The sequence below is a fragment of the Pteropus alecto genome, unplaced genomic scaffold (assembly GCF_000325575.1).
Source record: "Pteropus alecto unplaced genomic scaffold, ASM32557v1 scaffold134, whole genome shotgun sequence".
Classification (NCBI taxonomy): domain Eukaryota; kingdom Metazoa; phylum Chordata; class Mammalia; order Chiroptera; family Pteropodidae; genus Pteropus; species Pteropus alecto.
Genome location: NW_006436283.1, coordinates 9842051 through 9859043, shown reverse-complemented (window position 1 = coordinate 9859043; position 16993 = coordinate 9842051). Strand labels below are relative to the sequence as shown.

Below are 16993 nucleotides of genomic sequence, written 5' to 3'. Positions count from 1 at the left end.
TCCAGAGAGGAGCCAGGGTAGGAGCCCATTGCACATCCTGGTGACACACCCCCAGGCCCCCCCTGTTCCTTCCCGCAGCAGCCTCCTCTCCCCGCCTCATCACCGCCCTCTTCCCTAGCGTATCAGGCTAGACCCTTCTGGTGCATGGGACAGAAAACAATAAATAAAATACCAAACCATTTTACAAACAAAATAAAACAGGGGAAAGAGGCAGAGATGAGGCTGAAACAGAGATGGAAAGGTTGCAAAAGTCTGCTTCAAGTGGATCTCGGCTTGAGTGTAACTTCCAGGGACAGATGTCTGCAGACCCCCGATCCGACACGGGAGCCCGCCTCTCTCGCAGCTGCCCTGACATTCTGTACGACACGCGTTCATTTGTGCGACAGTTGTAGTCCTCGTCTGCCATAAGCTCCATTTCGACATTTAACCCATCTCAACAGGAAACGGAGGGCAGACTTCACCTTCTCTGGTGAGTGTCTGCATTTGTGGTTGAAACAAAGGCTGTCTAGCTTGATATTCAGATAAGTGACCGCTTGATTAGAGTGACCACCATTGTCCCGGGACCACGTCCTTCCTATCTTTGTGGTCCATATGCCAGCAGCCCATGTCCCCAGAGACACAAAGTCACAGACGGTGCAGCAAAGATGCACGAGAGGCCCCAACGTGACTTTGCTAGAGGAGACGCTTCTCCCTCTGCTCATTTACACAATTACTGTTTGCATCATGCCCAGATCTGTATTTTGTTTCATTTGGGTAAAAAAATGAAAGAGGAACATCATTTTCCTTCATTACGGGATGCAGAGTCAGGAGTGGCATTTGGGCTCAGGATGGGATTGGGGGCCAGACTCCTCGGCCACCACCACCCACATCGGATCTTGGCTTCCGCCCATGACGACACCCCTGATACGTCTGTCATGACGTTCCTTAATTAATCGTTCCTCCCTGTGTCCCCTCGGCACGTGGGGCTTATCTCCCAGACAGCACTGCTCACCCTTTGTGGCAATCTGGGTCGGAGCTCCTGGAGCTGACGGAGGGGCCGCGTGTGGGTGCCCCTTCCACAGCATGTCAGACAGACATGCGTTCACAGCCAGCACCGTGCAAGCTACTGAAGCTCTGAGCCTTGATCTCCCCATCTCAATAATGGGGATAATACTCCCCACTTCACAGCATCGTCCTCAGGTGAATGAGGCCATCTGTGCCAAGAGCTTGACACAGGCACGCGGTAGGCGCTCAGGGACCTTCGGCTGTTATTTTATGCCCAGCACCTGACCACTTAGCTGGCGCAGAGTCAGGGCCCCATAAAGGTTTCACAGACTAATGAACAGAAGGGAACGGGGGGAATGAATCGATTTGGTGCCTACAGGCCGTGTCCCCCCACACTACAGTGGGTTACAGACAGCCCATGTGCTGGCTGCTCTACACTCTGCTGAGCCAAATGCTTTGTTTGTCTGGCTGGCTGGGCTTTTTTCCCACTGAACTGACAGTTTGTTTGGGTCTCTGGGAGACAGTCTGACAGTCCGAGTCCTGGCTTCCTGGGTTTGCTCAATTTCTAGGCTGAGACAAACTTCAAACAGGACGTTCTCTTAACCCCAAGGCTTCCAGGCCACCAAGAGGCTGAAAGTGTTTTAAAGAAAGGGGTGGACAGCAGGACCTAGACACACTGCAGCCTCATCTTTTACCACTGGCCCGGTTTTGACTCGGGGGTTTTGACTCGAGAGAGACCAGACGTGATGAGCAGTTTGTGTGCAAGGAGTTTTGCGACAGCTCTGAGTACATCAAAGCCTCATTATGAATTTGGCTCCCAGAGCTATCAAAGAGGAACCAGGCACCTTTGAACCCTGGCAGCATGCTTGTTAGAACAGCAGTGACTCATGCAATGCTCTGATGGCCAAGGAGTTTACAAAAAGGCCTTAAATGCACGAGACATCACATGACATTGTCGTGGGAGGCCTGGGTATCGGGACTGAGAGGGAAAAGCTGTGCAGTCTGCAGGTTCAGATCCTCGGGCACCCAGTGGCTGTGTGACTCTGGCCAATTAGCAACATCCCTGAACCTCCGCTTCCTTATCATCAAAACAGGACAAATCATATGACCTTCCACACAGGACTGCAAAGACGAAACAAGACAGCGAATGCAAAATGATGCTTGGGGCGGTGCCCGGCGCACTGAAAGTCCTCGATTCAGGTCTGCGGGGATGATAGCGACAATGACAGTGGTGGTGACGGAGAGAGAGAAAGTGGGGGCAGGGGAGGTGACGATGGAAGTACGCATCCCAGAGACACGCTGCTGTCAAACCTCGGTGCCTCTGAATCATACTGTGCAGGGCCACTCAGTCACCTGCCTGGCGTGGGGGCTGAGCGCTTGCCCAGGAGAATGGAGGAGAACTCGGATAATCTGTATTTCATTCTGTTCCCCACAGGCCCCCTGGGTTCAGGGTCAGAGGGGAGGAGAGGGACCCCGGGCAGATCCTGCGCACGGCCAGTCTTCGCCACTTTGCAAGGGGTGTGGCCATGCTGGCCTCCCACACCGGGGGAGTCTCTACGTGGAATACGGGAGCCACTCTCCACCCTGCAAGGAGCAGGGTGCCCTCAACTATGGGTGCCCCTGGGCACCAGGGCATCTTGCCAAGTGAGTGGTTTATTGGCCATTTGCCATTATCCTCTCCGAGGCCCCCCTTAGGAACAAGTGACTAAATGCAGGTTAAACAATGCATGATTCCCTTCTCCTGTTAAGATCTCCCTCCTGAACTCCCAGTGGAGAGGCGTGCACTTGACTCTGTTTCTCCAGGACCCTGGGCTCTGTCACCCTCCTATACCAGTCCCCAGGAACCCGTGGCGGGCTAACTGATTTCACCTAGAGGAGAAGCCTGGAAACAAAGGAAAACCAAACAAGCTTCTTGGGGATCAACCCCAGGGCCTTCACCCCAGCAACAAGGCATCCAAAACCATGCTCCCAAGATGGAACACTTTACAAGGTATTCGTTTTGAGTGTAAAAAGAAAATAAGCAAAACAGCCATAATCTGATGGGATCGAAGTTCAAAAATCCAGAAGCGTTGGCACCGTGACTGACCCAGTTTGCTTTCTGGTTCTGAGAATTTAGTTCCCTGGCAAACAAGAAAACTAAAGGAGGAAAGGGAAGAACATTTGTTTTGAACTCTTCACTTTTCAAAATCCCTTTCACATCTCCCGCCTCCCATGATCCGCCCGCAGCACATGAGTCTGACATAGGAGTAAACTGAGGCAGCGGAGTTAACCCCAGTGGGTGACAGTTACAGCTTGCTTCTCCGTGCCGGGAGACGAGTCTATATTTCCCAGTGATGAGCTGTGACAAGTTACATCACTTACGTACAGCTTGTCTCTCTGGGCCACTTAAAGCCCCACAGCCAGAGAAGCAATGCGCTCAAAGCGATGAGGCTTAGCACGTACTTATTCTTCTCGCCCCCTCCCATCAAGCCTCTGAGGACTGAATCCAGAAGCGGAAAAGAAGGGGGAGGGGCAGAGACACAAGGATGGCTTTGGCTATGCAGAGTGTCAGGTCCCCAAGGCATTTTATTTTTCTGCTTTGGAGGCTATGTTCTAGTTTCGTCTTCATGTATCCCTTTTCCGAGGTAGGTAAGCAAAAAAAAAAAAAAAAAAAAGTCCTAGCCCTCTTAAAAGACAAACTCATTCAGGATTCAGGTCCCTGGCGTAGGTAATTCACTTGGCCCTAACACCACCAGGTGCCCCACAAGCAAAGACCACCCAGGCAGTGCAATTTCCTCTTCCAGCCAAGAGGCTCGGGATGCTAACTCAACACTGAGCAGCTCCTCCTGTGACTCAGTTCCCACCCCAGAGGAACAGGAGCCAGCAGAAGGGGTGGTGAGTACAGGGCGGGGGTAGGGAGGCACAGAAGAGATGGGTGAAACCAGGAAGGATACTCACAGGGCACCGGTGGACCAGCCAATATGCCTTCTCCTGGCAGTCGAATGCATACCTGTCTGCTTTATTCCTTTCCTTTCCGGTCCTGAAAAGCCAAAAGCCAAAGGTAAGGCCAGTAAGACTCTTCCTTTTGCTCAGTGACAGACCCCATTCCTGATGACCCAGACCGCTCTCCCAACTTGGCCAACTAATCCATGTTTGCCATGATAATGAAAATAGCAAACCCTCATGTGACACTCACGTGCTAGGTACCTTGCTAAATGCTTTCACATGTATTAACTCATTTAATCCACCCAGCGACCTTTTCTCACTTTGCAGTTCAGGAAACTGAAGCAAAAAAAAAGGCTGAACGCCTCGCCTGGCCCAGGGTCGCACTGTCAGCAAATGGCAGGGGAGGAGACTCGAACCAGGAGTCTGGCCCCAGACAGAGTCCAGCTCTGCCCGAGAGCGCTGTGCTGGACGCGACCACCCCCATGACGAGCCCCAGAATCGGATCAACACCATCGACTTCACCACTGGAGTGAGCGTGGAGGACCTTCTGGGCTGACATTTGGCCACCTGCCTTCTTCATTTTCCCTGCTTTGGTAAACCACACAATCGGCATCTGGACAAGCAGGCAGCGAGCCATGCCAGAGCCTGCGATGGGAAAAAGGCTGGCCTCGGGGAGTCCTCGTGTCTCCCCGCTGTCATTTCCACTCTGTCACTTCAGAGAGTGTGTGTCAAGCCAGGGTTTTTCTGAGCCCAACTTATCATTGTAAAAGGCTATTTATTTTCCCTCTTATCTCTCGGTCTCCCGCTTCCCCATTATGGATGAGAAGTGACACTGTGCTTCCTCCTGTGGGAGCTGAGCAACATTATCGTGCCCTGGGCCCCAGTCAGCACCATTTCCACGTACGGCGACCTGCACTCGCACGCGGTAATGCTTGTTTTCTGAGGCAACGTGGGATGACACACACGCCCTCTGCAAGACAGAGTCGGCAGATTTGCCAGCTAATGTATTGTGAATACATCCAGAGACCCAGATGGGTCGAAGGCGCCATTCCAGTGGGGTGTTTTGCCAGCCTCCTTGGGAAATTAAATACAAACACTGTTGCTCCAGCTTCCCCTTGCCAACCTAACTCGATTTTCTACCAGGTTAACTACCCCGTGTCCTCGGGAGCCCGGGGCACTGTGGGGTTTCCAGGTTGCTGGACAGCTATGTAAATAGAGTGAATGGTTCATTTACTCCCATGGGCCTTCCTGGCTTTGCTCTTCTCTGATAGATGTTCCTGGAGGAGAATCATGATGAATGGAATCCAAGGGAGTCAGTAAACAAGGGATTATGTTAGTTTGTCTTATTATTAGCATCATTATTTTAGCAACGGTATCATTCAATCAAGTATCCATTCATTCAATCATGTGTGTATTTATTTCCTACTATGCTCCAAGCACTGAGAGTCTACTGGTGGACCAAACAGACTGCTATGGATCGAATATCTGTCTCCCCAAATTTTGAATATTGAAGCCCTAACCCCAATGTGATGGCCTCTGGAGATAGGGCCTTTAAGAGGTAATTAGATGAGGTCATAATGATGAGACCTTTACGATGGGGTTAGCGCCCTAACAATAGGAGACAACAGAGAGTTTCTCTCCCCACCTCCCCACATCTACCTATCCCCTGCCCATTCCACCCCAACCTCCACCCACCACATGATACAACAGGAAGACGGCCATCTGCAACCCAGGAAGCAGGCCCTCACCAGAGACCCAACCCTGCCAGAACCTCGATCTTGGACTTTCCAGCCTCCGGAACTGTAAGAAAACTAATGTCTGTTATTTAAGTCACCCCGCCTACAGTATTTGTTATGGCAGCCCAAGACGACTAATACACAGACTAATGGTCTAAACATTATACAAATAGTTCAAGAAATAAATACAAAATTTACGAATTGCATTATGTGCTATAAAGAAGTGTTCAGGAGCCTGTAATGCAGAATCAGGGGTGGTGACTTTTGAATATGTCGATAATTCTCCGACACTCCTTTCATTGAGAGATGGGCCTATGTCCCCTCTCCTTGAAACCAGGTGGCTTTGTGAGACTGTATCAATGAACAGAGTACTCAGAAGTGGCACTGTGTGGCTTCTAAGGCTGGTCCATAAAAGGCAGGACAGCTGCCACCCTTCTCACTGGAATATTTGCCTTTGAAAACTCCAACCCAGTGGTCCCCAACCTTTTTGGCACCAGAGACTGTTGCTCCTATGAGAATCTGATGCCTGGTGACCTGAGGTGGAGCTGAGGTGGTGATGCTAGCGCTGGGGAGCGGCTGCAGATACAGATGAAGCTTCACTTGCTCGATGCCACTCATCTCTTGCTGCTGTGTGGCCCAGTCCCTAACAGGCCACAGACTGGTACCAGTCCATGGCCTCAGGGTTTGGGGACCCCTGCTCCAACCACCAGTAAGCAATCTGCCTGCCTTGATGCTACCATTTTGTTATAAAGTCCAAGACAGACTTCAAGAAAAGGCTCAGGAAAGGTGAGGGCAGAAATGTATATGTGCTCGTGTGTAGACAGATGATAGATAGATAGACAGACAGACAGACAGATAGATAGATAGATAGTAGATAGATAGATGATAGATGATAGATAGATAGATAGATGATAGATAGATAGATAGATAGATAGATAGATAGATAGATAGATAGATAGATAGATAGATAGATAATAGATAAGTAGATAGGGGAAAGCAGGGATGAGGATTAATGAATTTATTTTAAGAAATCAGTTCACGTGAGTGAGGAGATTGGCAAGTCCAAATTTTACAGGGCGGGCCGGCAGGCTGGAGACCCAATAAGAGCCGACACTGCAACTCGAGTCCAAAGACAGTCTAATGGCAGAACCACTTCTTCCTCAGGGAATCTCGGTCTTTTTCTTAAGGCCTTCAACTGACTGGATGAGGCCCAGCCGTACTACGTACGGCCATCTGTTCTACCTTAAGTCTACTGATGTAAATGTTAATCTCATCTAAAAACAAACAAACAAACAAACAACACCTTCACTATGACATCTAAGCGGGTGTTGGACCAAAGATCTGGGTACCGTGGCCTAGCCAAGTCCACACATAAAATTAACTACCATAGACCCTCAATCAGAAATCAGAGGCAGGCTTCGAGTCGAGCAATGGAATTAGTGGGGGAAAGTGAGCATCTCCGAAGGACAGAGCCTTTTAGAAACGGCCCATTCCCAAGCATCTGGAGGAGAATGGAGAAGGGAAGTGCCCCACGATGTGGGCGGCACAGAGCGGGAGGCCAAGGCCTGCGTGGTGGGGCCTGTGGGGGCCCCCCAGAATAACTCTCAGCTGCAAGAGCACCCTGGAAGGCCTATGTCCTTTGGATCACTGGGCTCATCCTTCTCATGGGCGGGGGGTGGGGGGCGAGAGCGGAACCCAGTAGGAATTCCAAACTGGCGCACCGAACGGAAATAAGCAATGCTAGCCCAGGCTGCATGCTGTCTCGGCGGGTGGCCGCGGCCGAGTGGACATAAGCCCCATTCGTAGATGTGAGGGGTGACGAGAACCCTTCATTTCCCTCTCGCCAACAGAAACGAACACAGTACTCAGGACTCGCCAAATGGAGCCTGATAAAAAGGCGATGAAAGATTTAAAAAACCACCCCTACGTCGCTTTGTCTCAAATATGCCCAGGTCAAAACATATCATATCGGTGGTGAAAGGGCAGTGCCCGCTCTCTCAGGACGTTCTTCTGTCTGCATCTAAGCCCCAAGAACAACTTTTCCCTCACGGGAGGCAATAACGCCATTCCTCCATTAGAATTTCTGCTTTTCCTCGCTGGCACCCCTGCCTCGGAGCACTCACCTCTTGTGATGGTTCATTTTATGTGTCAACCTGGCTGGGCCACGGGGTGCCCAGAGATTTGGTCAGACATTATTCTGGGTGTGTCTCGAGGGTGTTTTTGGATGACCGAGCTTTCAGCTGAAGGCCTGAATAGAACAAAAGGCCAATCCTCCCACAGATAAGAGCGGACTCCTCCTGCCTGAATGCCTTGGGCTGAGACGTCAGTCTTTTCCTGCCTCCAGACTCAAACTGACCCATCAGCCCTTTCTGGGCATCGAGCCTGCCAGCTTTCAGACTGGACCTTACAGCTTCAGCCCTCCTGGGTCCTCAGCTTGCCAGATACAGATCCTGAGGCTTTTTATCCTCCTTAACTGTGGGAGCTAATTCCTTATAATTAATCTCTTCGTATGTATATGCTATTGGTTCTCTTTTCTTGAGAACCCGACTAAGACACCAGTCTGGTCCCCAGGCTGCTTCATGAGACTGGGGTCTCCACCATCCAGCCCAGCAGGTTCAGGCCTGCCAGGATCAGGACCTGTCAGGGTGAGTGAGGCTAGGCCAGCTGCACGTCTCCGTTTGGGCACTCATTGGTATCGGTCCCCAGGTAGTGCTGACACTCACACATCTCAGCCACACGGAAGCACTGTCCATCCTCGCTCATCCGCCTCTGCAGTCAGGTGCGTATTTAGCCTGCCCTGGCTAATGAAGTGTGAGCAGAAGTGACATGTACCACTTGTGACCCGCACAGCCTCTCGCCCCCACCGCTCTCAACACAGGCAAAGCCCAGATGGTGCTGCTCCTTCAGCGTGGGTCCTGGAGTGGGCACGACGCATGTCAGAGCCCCCGCTGACCCACAGTGGGTATGTAACACGAGCAAGAAGTGCACCCTGCGGTTTCACACTCCCGAGAGGTGGGGGCTGTTTGTTACAATAGCCTAGGCTCGTCCTGACTGATACACTCTCCCCGACATTTACATCCGGCTCTCACAGACAAGGCAGAGCCCTAGGGTGATGTCGGTGCCAGTCCCGATGTGGACCGCAGGCCAATGAGAGCAGCAGCGGGTGGTTCTAACGTGTAAATCTGATTAGATCCCTCCCCCGCTTAAAAGCTTTCTCGCTCCCCCCAGCCATGGCCCTCAGCACAACGTGCTCTCACGACGTGCATCCCCGGCCTCACTCCTGCCAGCTCCAGGCTTTCCGCTCTCCACTCCTGCTACAAGGAAGTGCTTCAGGCGGCCCTCTGCTGCCTCCAGGCTCTGGTGCTGTCTGCTTAGACCACCGTTCCTCCCCCGTCACTCTCTATCCAACATCATCATCCCTCACCTAGACACTTCCTGTGCAGCCTACGGGTTCAATGTCGATTCTACTGCTGCTTCTGCAAAGCTCTGCCCTTGGCTCTCCCCTCACTGCAGCATCATAGCCTGTCGGCTCAACTGCCTGATCCACTAGACTGTCTTTTATTCCCTAGGCCTAGCCCAATTGGACACATAAATGACCAACAAGTGTTTATTTTAACGAAAGAAAACAAAGAAGGAAGGGAGGGAAGGACAACCAGAGGACGAATGTCACCTTTCACTCACCTGTACTGCTCTTTGGCCTGCATGATGACAAAGTCCCACTTGTAGTTAATTTTTTTATTCAAGAAATTGTAATTTTCCTAAAGGAGGAGAAGAAAATGAGAACATTAAGCTCCATGACATATGCCACATGCAGGGGACAGAAAGCCCTAAGTCAGTGAGGGTGTGCCCCTGTCTCTGTGGCAACTAGACCCGGCCACAGGGCCTCCCACCCCAGCTCTGCAAAGGCGCTCATTCAAGGGGTAGCACCAAACTCTCAGAAAGCCTTCAACTCGGCTTGGATTTTATTTTAATGAATGTATCCCAAATCTGATTAGGAAGAGGGGCATAGTATGAGGGAGAATATGGAAACTCAATATTTAACAAGAGAACATCGTAAATCCGCAAAGATAAGACTAATATTGTGTGATACTGGCTCTTCTAAAAACATGTTTGTAAAGAATAAAAACACAGCCAAATTGTGGCCATCTGCCCAAAAATCTAGCCTTTTGAGGGTTAGGGTGTGTCCTTTGAGAAATCTGACTCATTGAGCCTAAAACAAAAGTCTATACTATTGTTTTCCCATCACAAGCTCAAATCAAATCTGTTCACCACATAATATGCATTATCATATATATTAAGTCATATTGTTTTAGGACAACAAGGGCTTAAATTATAGCAGGAGAAACTAAAGCTCAACGTGGGGAAAATTTAATTCAGGGGGCTGCTTCTAAATATATGAGTGGGTGATGGATGGATGATGGATAGATGGATGGATAGATGGATGGATAGATGATGAATGAATGATGGATGGATGGATAGATGGACATGGATGATGGCTGGATGGATGATGAGAATACATATGAATATAGCAATGAGGTAACAGGGGGAAAAAATGGTTCAAGATTATATTCCACTCAATCATAATAACCTGTGCTTGAAAGCATCTCTGTACCTTTTCATAGTCTTCTAGAATTCCTTTCTTCTTGATATTTCGCTTGGCCAGATAAATGGCTGGAGAAGGAAACAATCACATCTTCCATCATCATCATATTTTAAAATCGCATCTGCAGCCTCTCTGTGCATGAGGCTGCTGTGCTCAGCCTGGTGCAGAAAACTCTCAGCAGACCCACTCCCTCCCCCAGGAACATGCCCAACACAGATGTGAACTGACAGGTTGTGATGACAGCGAGACAAACGTCCCTGACGTGCAGGGAGCAAATAAGGAGCATGTCAAGCACCACCACCGGCACGAGGGAGAGTTTTACCATAGTCTGTATCTTCGGCTGGCCACTGCTGGGTCGGCCAGAAATACGGCGTCTGTAAAAGGAACCAGGAGACCTGGCTTAAACAGTGGGCTGTGACCCCGAGCTCCCAGCCAGATGGCTCAAGAGATAAAACTTCTTCAGCCTCCCTGCTCCCACTGTTTCTAAAGTTCTGATCTGCGAGGATACGAAGCCAAGCAACTACCTCTTCAGATAAGATTAACCCCATTAACCCCGTATTAATACCCAAGACTCACCTGAAAACGGTAGAGGCTGCCGTCGGGCTTGAGAATGAGATTCTTGGGGTCTTGCAGGGGGTAAATGTAGCCATACTTGACGATGAAGTTGCCCAAGTTCTGTGCCTCTGCAGAGAAGCAGTTGCAACATGGAAGTTAAGAGCAGAGGCCAAAGGTAGAAGTTCAATTCTCACACCACAAACTCCAGCAGTACTAACAGCACTTCATCTAAGAAGTGAAGACATTGGCTGCTGAACTTGGCTGTGAACAAGTATCAGCTGGGGAGCAGCTGTTAAGGAGGATTCCCCAGCCAGATCTCCAGGAATAACAACTCAGTAGGTCTGGAGGCGAGCTAACAGGTGCCACAGGTGATCCACCGCAGGTGTTGAGGGGTGACGGGGAAATCCTGGAGAAGCTTCTTTGGGCCCTTTGGGTCTAGAGAAGTCCCCAGGAGCAGGGAGAGAATGTCTCTGTTTGGCCAACAGACACTTCCTCACTCCATGGAAAAGAGAGGCCACATTTATTGTCAATTTCTCTTCCAAGGTCAGCTCCGCCTGCATCCCAGGTACAGATCCTCTGGCTCCTCCCCACCTCACTTTAATCTCACCCCCACTTCTGTTTGCTTGGACACATAGTCTTGTTTCTGAATTTGCATCAGTTAAGAGAAAACTGTCCTGGTTCTTTCTTAGAGGCAGGTGTCACCAAGGAAAGCAGGTGTCTTTCCATCATCGAGAGTCCTCCAGACCCGCCTTGCCCCAGGACTCAACCCACATGCCATCCCATAGCTCAGCCTCCAAGCCTCGGGAGGACTTTCTCCCCAACCCTCCCTCGTCACAGCTCACTCCTTCCATCACGGACCAGACCCTCATTTTTCATGCCTGTTTTACCAACAGCCTTTTTTTCTAGTGGGAAGTCCGCTCCCCAGATTCTTTCTGCTCCAATCCATCCTTCAAGCTGCCGTCAAACGTCCTAGCTTAGACATGATTATCGCACACACCACCATGCTCAAAAATTCCCCATAGCTTCCTGTTGCCTAGCTCCCAGATGCCCTGTGGAATCTGCAGATGTGCCCGAGGCACTGCCATCCCTCCACTGCCATCTGTATCCAGCTGAAGATGTTTCCACCAACTTCCCCTCCGCACCACTCCACCTCTGCTTCGCTCCGTCTCTACGCCATTGCCCTTGCTAGTGTCCCCTCTGAGCTCCCCTGCACAATTCACGAGCATCGTCTCTTTCGAGACCAGACGCGCGTATGCATCACCCCCTCCAAGAAGTCTTTCTTGACTGACTCCTTCCCATTTACCCGTTATTTACATGCTCTCGAAATTTTCTATGAAACGAGTTTGTCCCCCAATGATCACGCCATCACTTTTGATTCTGGTTGTTTTACACTTGTCTCTCCAATTAAACTGTCAGTTTCTCAGAGACACGGGCTAAGCCTCCATTTAGCTTCTACCCTCCAGAGAGTCTTTGGGGGGCGCTGCACACACAGTCCTCCTCAGCAGATGAGTGTCAGATGAGCTCTCACCCAGATTGGAGATCCAAAGCCGCTGGATGATCCATTGTAGAACATCACTCCCTGCAAAACAGAAGTGTCTGGCCGTCATCAGAGCCTCCTAACACATCTGCCGTTGCCTGGCTGGCCTTCTCCCCGCCCAGCTGTGACCTCGTCCTTCTTCTGCTCAAAACTTTCAGGGACCCTCCCTCTCTGTTCACAACAAACCCCGAAGCCCTAATTCAGGGTCATCCACGATCTGATTCCAGCCCTACCTGCAGCTTAACCTCTCCTACACACCCTCAGTCTTCGTCTCTCTCGTGGGACTGATCCTCTTACCTTAGAATGCTTTGTGCATGGACTAGCATTCATCGAGTTAGGAAATAAACAGACTAAGCCTTACCCTGAAAAAAAAAAAACAGAGCCAAGACAAGATGTCCGTGGGCCTCTAGATGGAGCCTGGACACACGAGAGTAAATCAGAGCCAGGGACGGGAGGAGAAGTGGGGGTGCGCTAAGGGCGGGGTTCTCCTACGCCCTCATGTTCCCATGCAGAACGCTGAGGAGTCGGAGAACTCTAAATTTAAACCTGGCCTCCCAGGTCATTACGAAGGTATTTTAGTCAAAGCAGGAGTATGGCACATATTTCAGTAACTCTTGGTAGGGTGATTTATAACTTTGGACAATGTGGGCCCCATTCATATTCTTTGTCCTCTTGCCCTGGGCTCTGCAAGTTTTAGGGACTGGTCTGGGAACAATGCAGAGTGAAGAGTGATGTGAGAAAAGCAGGAGAGGCAGATGAGATCAGGAGAGAACGTGCACCCCGCCCGCCCGCTCGCCCACCAGGCATTCACATCTATCTAAGGGCCCAGGCGAGACCACTTCCACCAAGCGCAGAACTGCCGTGGGACCCCAGGGACACTGTGTGCCTCCCACTCGACCTGGACTCTCCAGCCCCAGAAGCAGAACATGCTCCTTGTGGGAGGAGGGCAGCTCATCTCAGAAGAAAGACAAGCTGACCTGGAACCAAGCACCGCAATTCAGACACCATCTTGCAAATGCCAATGACCTCACTTTCCAGCAACTTTCAGCCTGCTGTACGAAGGCCGAGTTGGGTCCCCTGTCTGCACGGGAACCAGCCCACAAAACACACCAGAAAGGAGGTCACTGCCTGAGTCCCTGTAGCTGGACTGCTACGAATGAGACGTCCCTCCTAGGAAGGGGTGAAGGGTCATTTCCTCTGGTGCCCTCCAGGGAGGGCCCTTGTGGCCCGCTCACACACTCTCGGGGCTTAATTATCTGCCCACAGCATGGCTGAGGATGGCCAACCTGTCGCTCTTCCCTTCCCGCCCACGCCCTAAGGCACAATGTCCAGCCATTATCTCTGTCAGTGCCCGTGTGCCAACCATGATCGTTTCCACTGGGTTCTTCTCCGTTGCCCTTGGCTTTATTAACTCCCGGCTGGCTGTTCAGGAGGAAAATTCTTCATCTAAATTCCTATTTAAAATTCTAGGACGGTGTGTTTTAGACTTTCCCTCTCCAGTCTCAGTGACTGCCATGCAGCGGTACGCAGACCGGGGGAGAGGCCCAGGCAGACAGCAGACTGATTAGTGCTGTCCGCCAAGGAGCCGAGGGTTTTCTCATGCACTTGACCACTTCCTGAAATAGATCAAATGAGATTACGGGGCCGCGTGGTCTGTGCCGACAGCACAGCGGCTCCTGCGTCAGCCACCTTCATCCCCAAAAGTCCTGGGTCACCTGCCATCCGAGGAGATGGATGGCAATTACCCAATTTGTTTTGATTAGCGTGGATGCTGCAGCTACATGACAAGGCTCTTCCTGTGCCCTGTTCTGACAGCAGCTGGAATTCACCAGCAGGAGCAACAAGGGAAAACATGGCAGGGTGGGCAGTCTCGCTCAAACCCAGGAAGCCAGGAGGGAAAGCGGCTCACGCACTCTGCCAGTGGATGAGAGCACGGACTCTGGAGTCACCCAAGCTCAGCCATGAGTTTAGGGGTTTAGGGACACAGAGACAAGTTGCCGAACCTCTTTGCATTTCCATGGCCCCATCTGCAAAGAGGGGATGGCCTTATCTATCCCTAACTTTGCCATGTAGTGTGGGAAACTGCTAGCTACTGCCACCCTTGGAGCATCCACTCTGTGCTGACCACGTGCACAGCACTATCTCGTGTCATTCCTGCAATCGTTCCCTTAGACAGGGATCGCTAGTTCTGCTTCTAAAATGAAAAAAACTGAGACTAAGTTTACGCAGCTAGAAAAAGGCACCCAAATGATTCGGCCCCAGGGAGCCTGATTCAACATCCAGTGCTCTTTGCACAGTGCTAGACCAGGACTGGTTCGCGCATTCGACAAACTTGCATGAAAGCTCCACCCTGACCCACAGCTATGCTAAGCGTTGGGGTTACCCAGATGGGCAAGGTGAGATTTCTCCCCTTTCAAATCCAGTGGAGAATTCAAGCCAGGAGCAGAGAGGGGACAGGGGCAGGGATGCCTTCAGAATCGCCACAGCTGCTCCTTAACCACTGGGTGAGAGCAGAGGCACCCTGAAAGGTGTGCCCGCTGATCCCTGATCTTTAGGTGCCCGAGCTACTCCAGTTCCTGGCCTTTCTCAAGTCTGGCTCGTCAAAGGGTTTCCCTCTCTTGGGGAGGCTACCCTGTCACATTCTGATCAATTCCTCTTTTGCTCCAACTAGCCAGAGTTGGTCTGTTGCTTGCACTCAAGGAACCTTGAGTGACACACGGCTGGCAGGGGCACCCCTTCCTCCAAGCTGGCAGAAAGGGAAATGGGAGACCATTAGGCAGCTCGCCTCTGCAAAGACTAGGACATCTTGAGTGGAAAATTAATAGTCAGGTCGTGGGAGGGGTACAGAGTGAGGGCTCACAGGGAGCTCAGCACAGGGGCAAGTCCCCAGCACGTGCTCTGAAAAGCTGTCTGCTTCTGTAGGCAAGATGCCTCAAAATATACCCTTTACTGCAAACCCAAAATCATAAAACGCATGCAACACAATTATCGAAATGCATTCTTACTTCAGGGTTCAGCCTCTTCTGCCTATATCCTCAAAAGAGGCTCTGCAGCCCTTTATCCCACACCCAGAGAAAAAAGACAATGGGGCTATCCCCATGAGTAGTTAAGAAGGGTCTGAATATGCATTGGAGGGAAAGTTGGAGAAATCAGTACTCTTTTCCTGCTACCTGATTTCATTAAGACAAAACAGACAAGGCAAACAAACAAAAAGTGACAGTACAAGTTTTTTAAATGGCCTCCCAGGAGGAATGGCTTCACAAAGTGACCTCCTAAGTCCTTTTCTCCTTCCTTTGTGACCCCTTCCTCAGAAGGAGCCTGTGGTCCAGCAATCAGCAATATTTGGGGCTAGAAGTAAATATTTTAGGTTTTGTGGGCCATTATACGGTCTCTGCACAAATATTTAACTCTGCCATTGGAGGACAAAAGCAGCCAAAGACAATACATAAATGAGGAGGTAGACGTGTTCCAATAAAACTTTATTTACAAATATAGGCTGCGGGCCTGTTTGGTCCGTGAGCTATAGTTTGCCAGCCCCTGCGCAGGGCCTGTAAATCACAAGATACATTACCTGTCATGGCATGCGGGATGCTGGTGACCAGGATCTTCTGATTCTGCATTCTGACCCCCGTCTCTGGGTTCTGCATATCCTTCACCAGAGCTTCAATCTGTAAGACCGAAGTGAAAAATCTGGCTGAGCAGAACGATTTCAAAAGCTGAGTAAGGAAGGCTCTTTTCAAGGAACTGAGGGATCAAAAGACACAAAGATGAGCACAAAACGCTTACAACCTACGTGGCGCTGAGTAACTATAATGCAACCAGAATAACTGTGTGCTTCACAGACTCAAACACCCTTCCCAAGTGTGAGTGCTCAGAGAAATTCAATCTGTCTTAGAGATTCTGCAGAGGCATTTAAGAGGAGATGGGACATAAGAAAAAAAGATTTTTCTGGACAGAAAAAGAGAGGACAATGTGAGCAAAGGCATAAGAGGGTGGCAGTGCCCGGGCTGGGAAAGAACAGGGGAGATGAAGCTGGAGTGGCAGGTGAAGGCGAGATCACAGTGAGCCTCGAATGCCACTCGAATCCCAAAGCGTGGATTTCGTTCCGGCAGCTATTTCTGGAGAGCAGCATAATCTGGCCTGCATTTTGGAAACGTGGTCCATGACAGAGAGAAGAACATTAAGCATGAAAAAAGTTTGCCACGGTGGAGAAAAGCGGAGACATGGTGATAGTCCAGGCATTGCAGAAATGATGAGGATTCAGCCTGGCCATGTCCACGCCTCGGTCTATTCACAGCGGGGCAACCAGAGTGAATCTTTCAATTGTTTTAGAATGTGTTGCTCCTCTGCTCGAAACCCTGCAAAGGTCATTCTGATCAAAGTCAACAGCAAAGCTCCCCTACTGGTCTCCGTGGTTGGGACCACCACTTCCCCGCTCTGATCCAGCCCCACTGGCCATCCTGCTGCTCCCTGATCATGCCAAGCACGTGCCCAGCCTCCTGCCTCAGGACCTTTGCTCTGGCCATTCCCCGTGCCTGGACCTCTCTTCCCTGAGATCTGAGTGACTCACTCCCTCAACTCCTTCATCTTCTAGTGGTCTCAGAAGGCCCCCACTGACCATCCCACCTGGTGCTGCAACCTTGAACTTCACGC

At 50.7% G+C, this 16993-nt stretch overlaps 1 protein-coding gene across 1 annotated transcript in view; it reads right to left on the bottom strand.

Moving 5' to 3' along the window:
* RGS9 (regulator of G protein signaling 9) overlaps positions 1-16993 on the bottom strand; it is a 65996-nt gene that overhangs the window by 38594 nt on the left and 10409 nt on the right. The window contains exons 2-8 of the mRNA XM_006912417.1: positions 15912-16008; positions 12332-12382; positions 10825-10931; positions 10571-10622; positions 10258-10316; positions 9327-9403; positions 3922-4003 (exon numbers count right to left, since the gene is read on the bottom strand). Of these exons, the coding sequence (XP_006912479.1) occupies positions 3922-4003; positions 9327-9403; positions 10258-10316; positions 10571-10622; positions 10825-10931; positions 12332-12382; positions 15912-16008 (525 nt within the window). The remainder of the gene's footprint in view (positions 1-3921; positions 4004-9326; positions 9404-10257; positions 10317-10570; positions 10623-10824; positions 10932-12331; positions 12383-15911; positions 16009-16993) is intronic.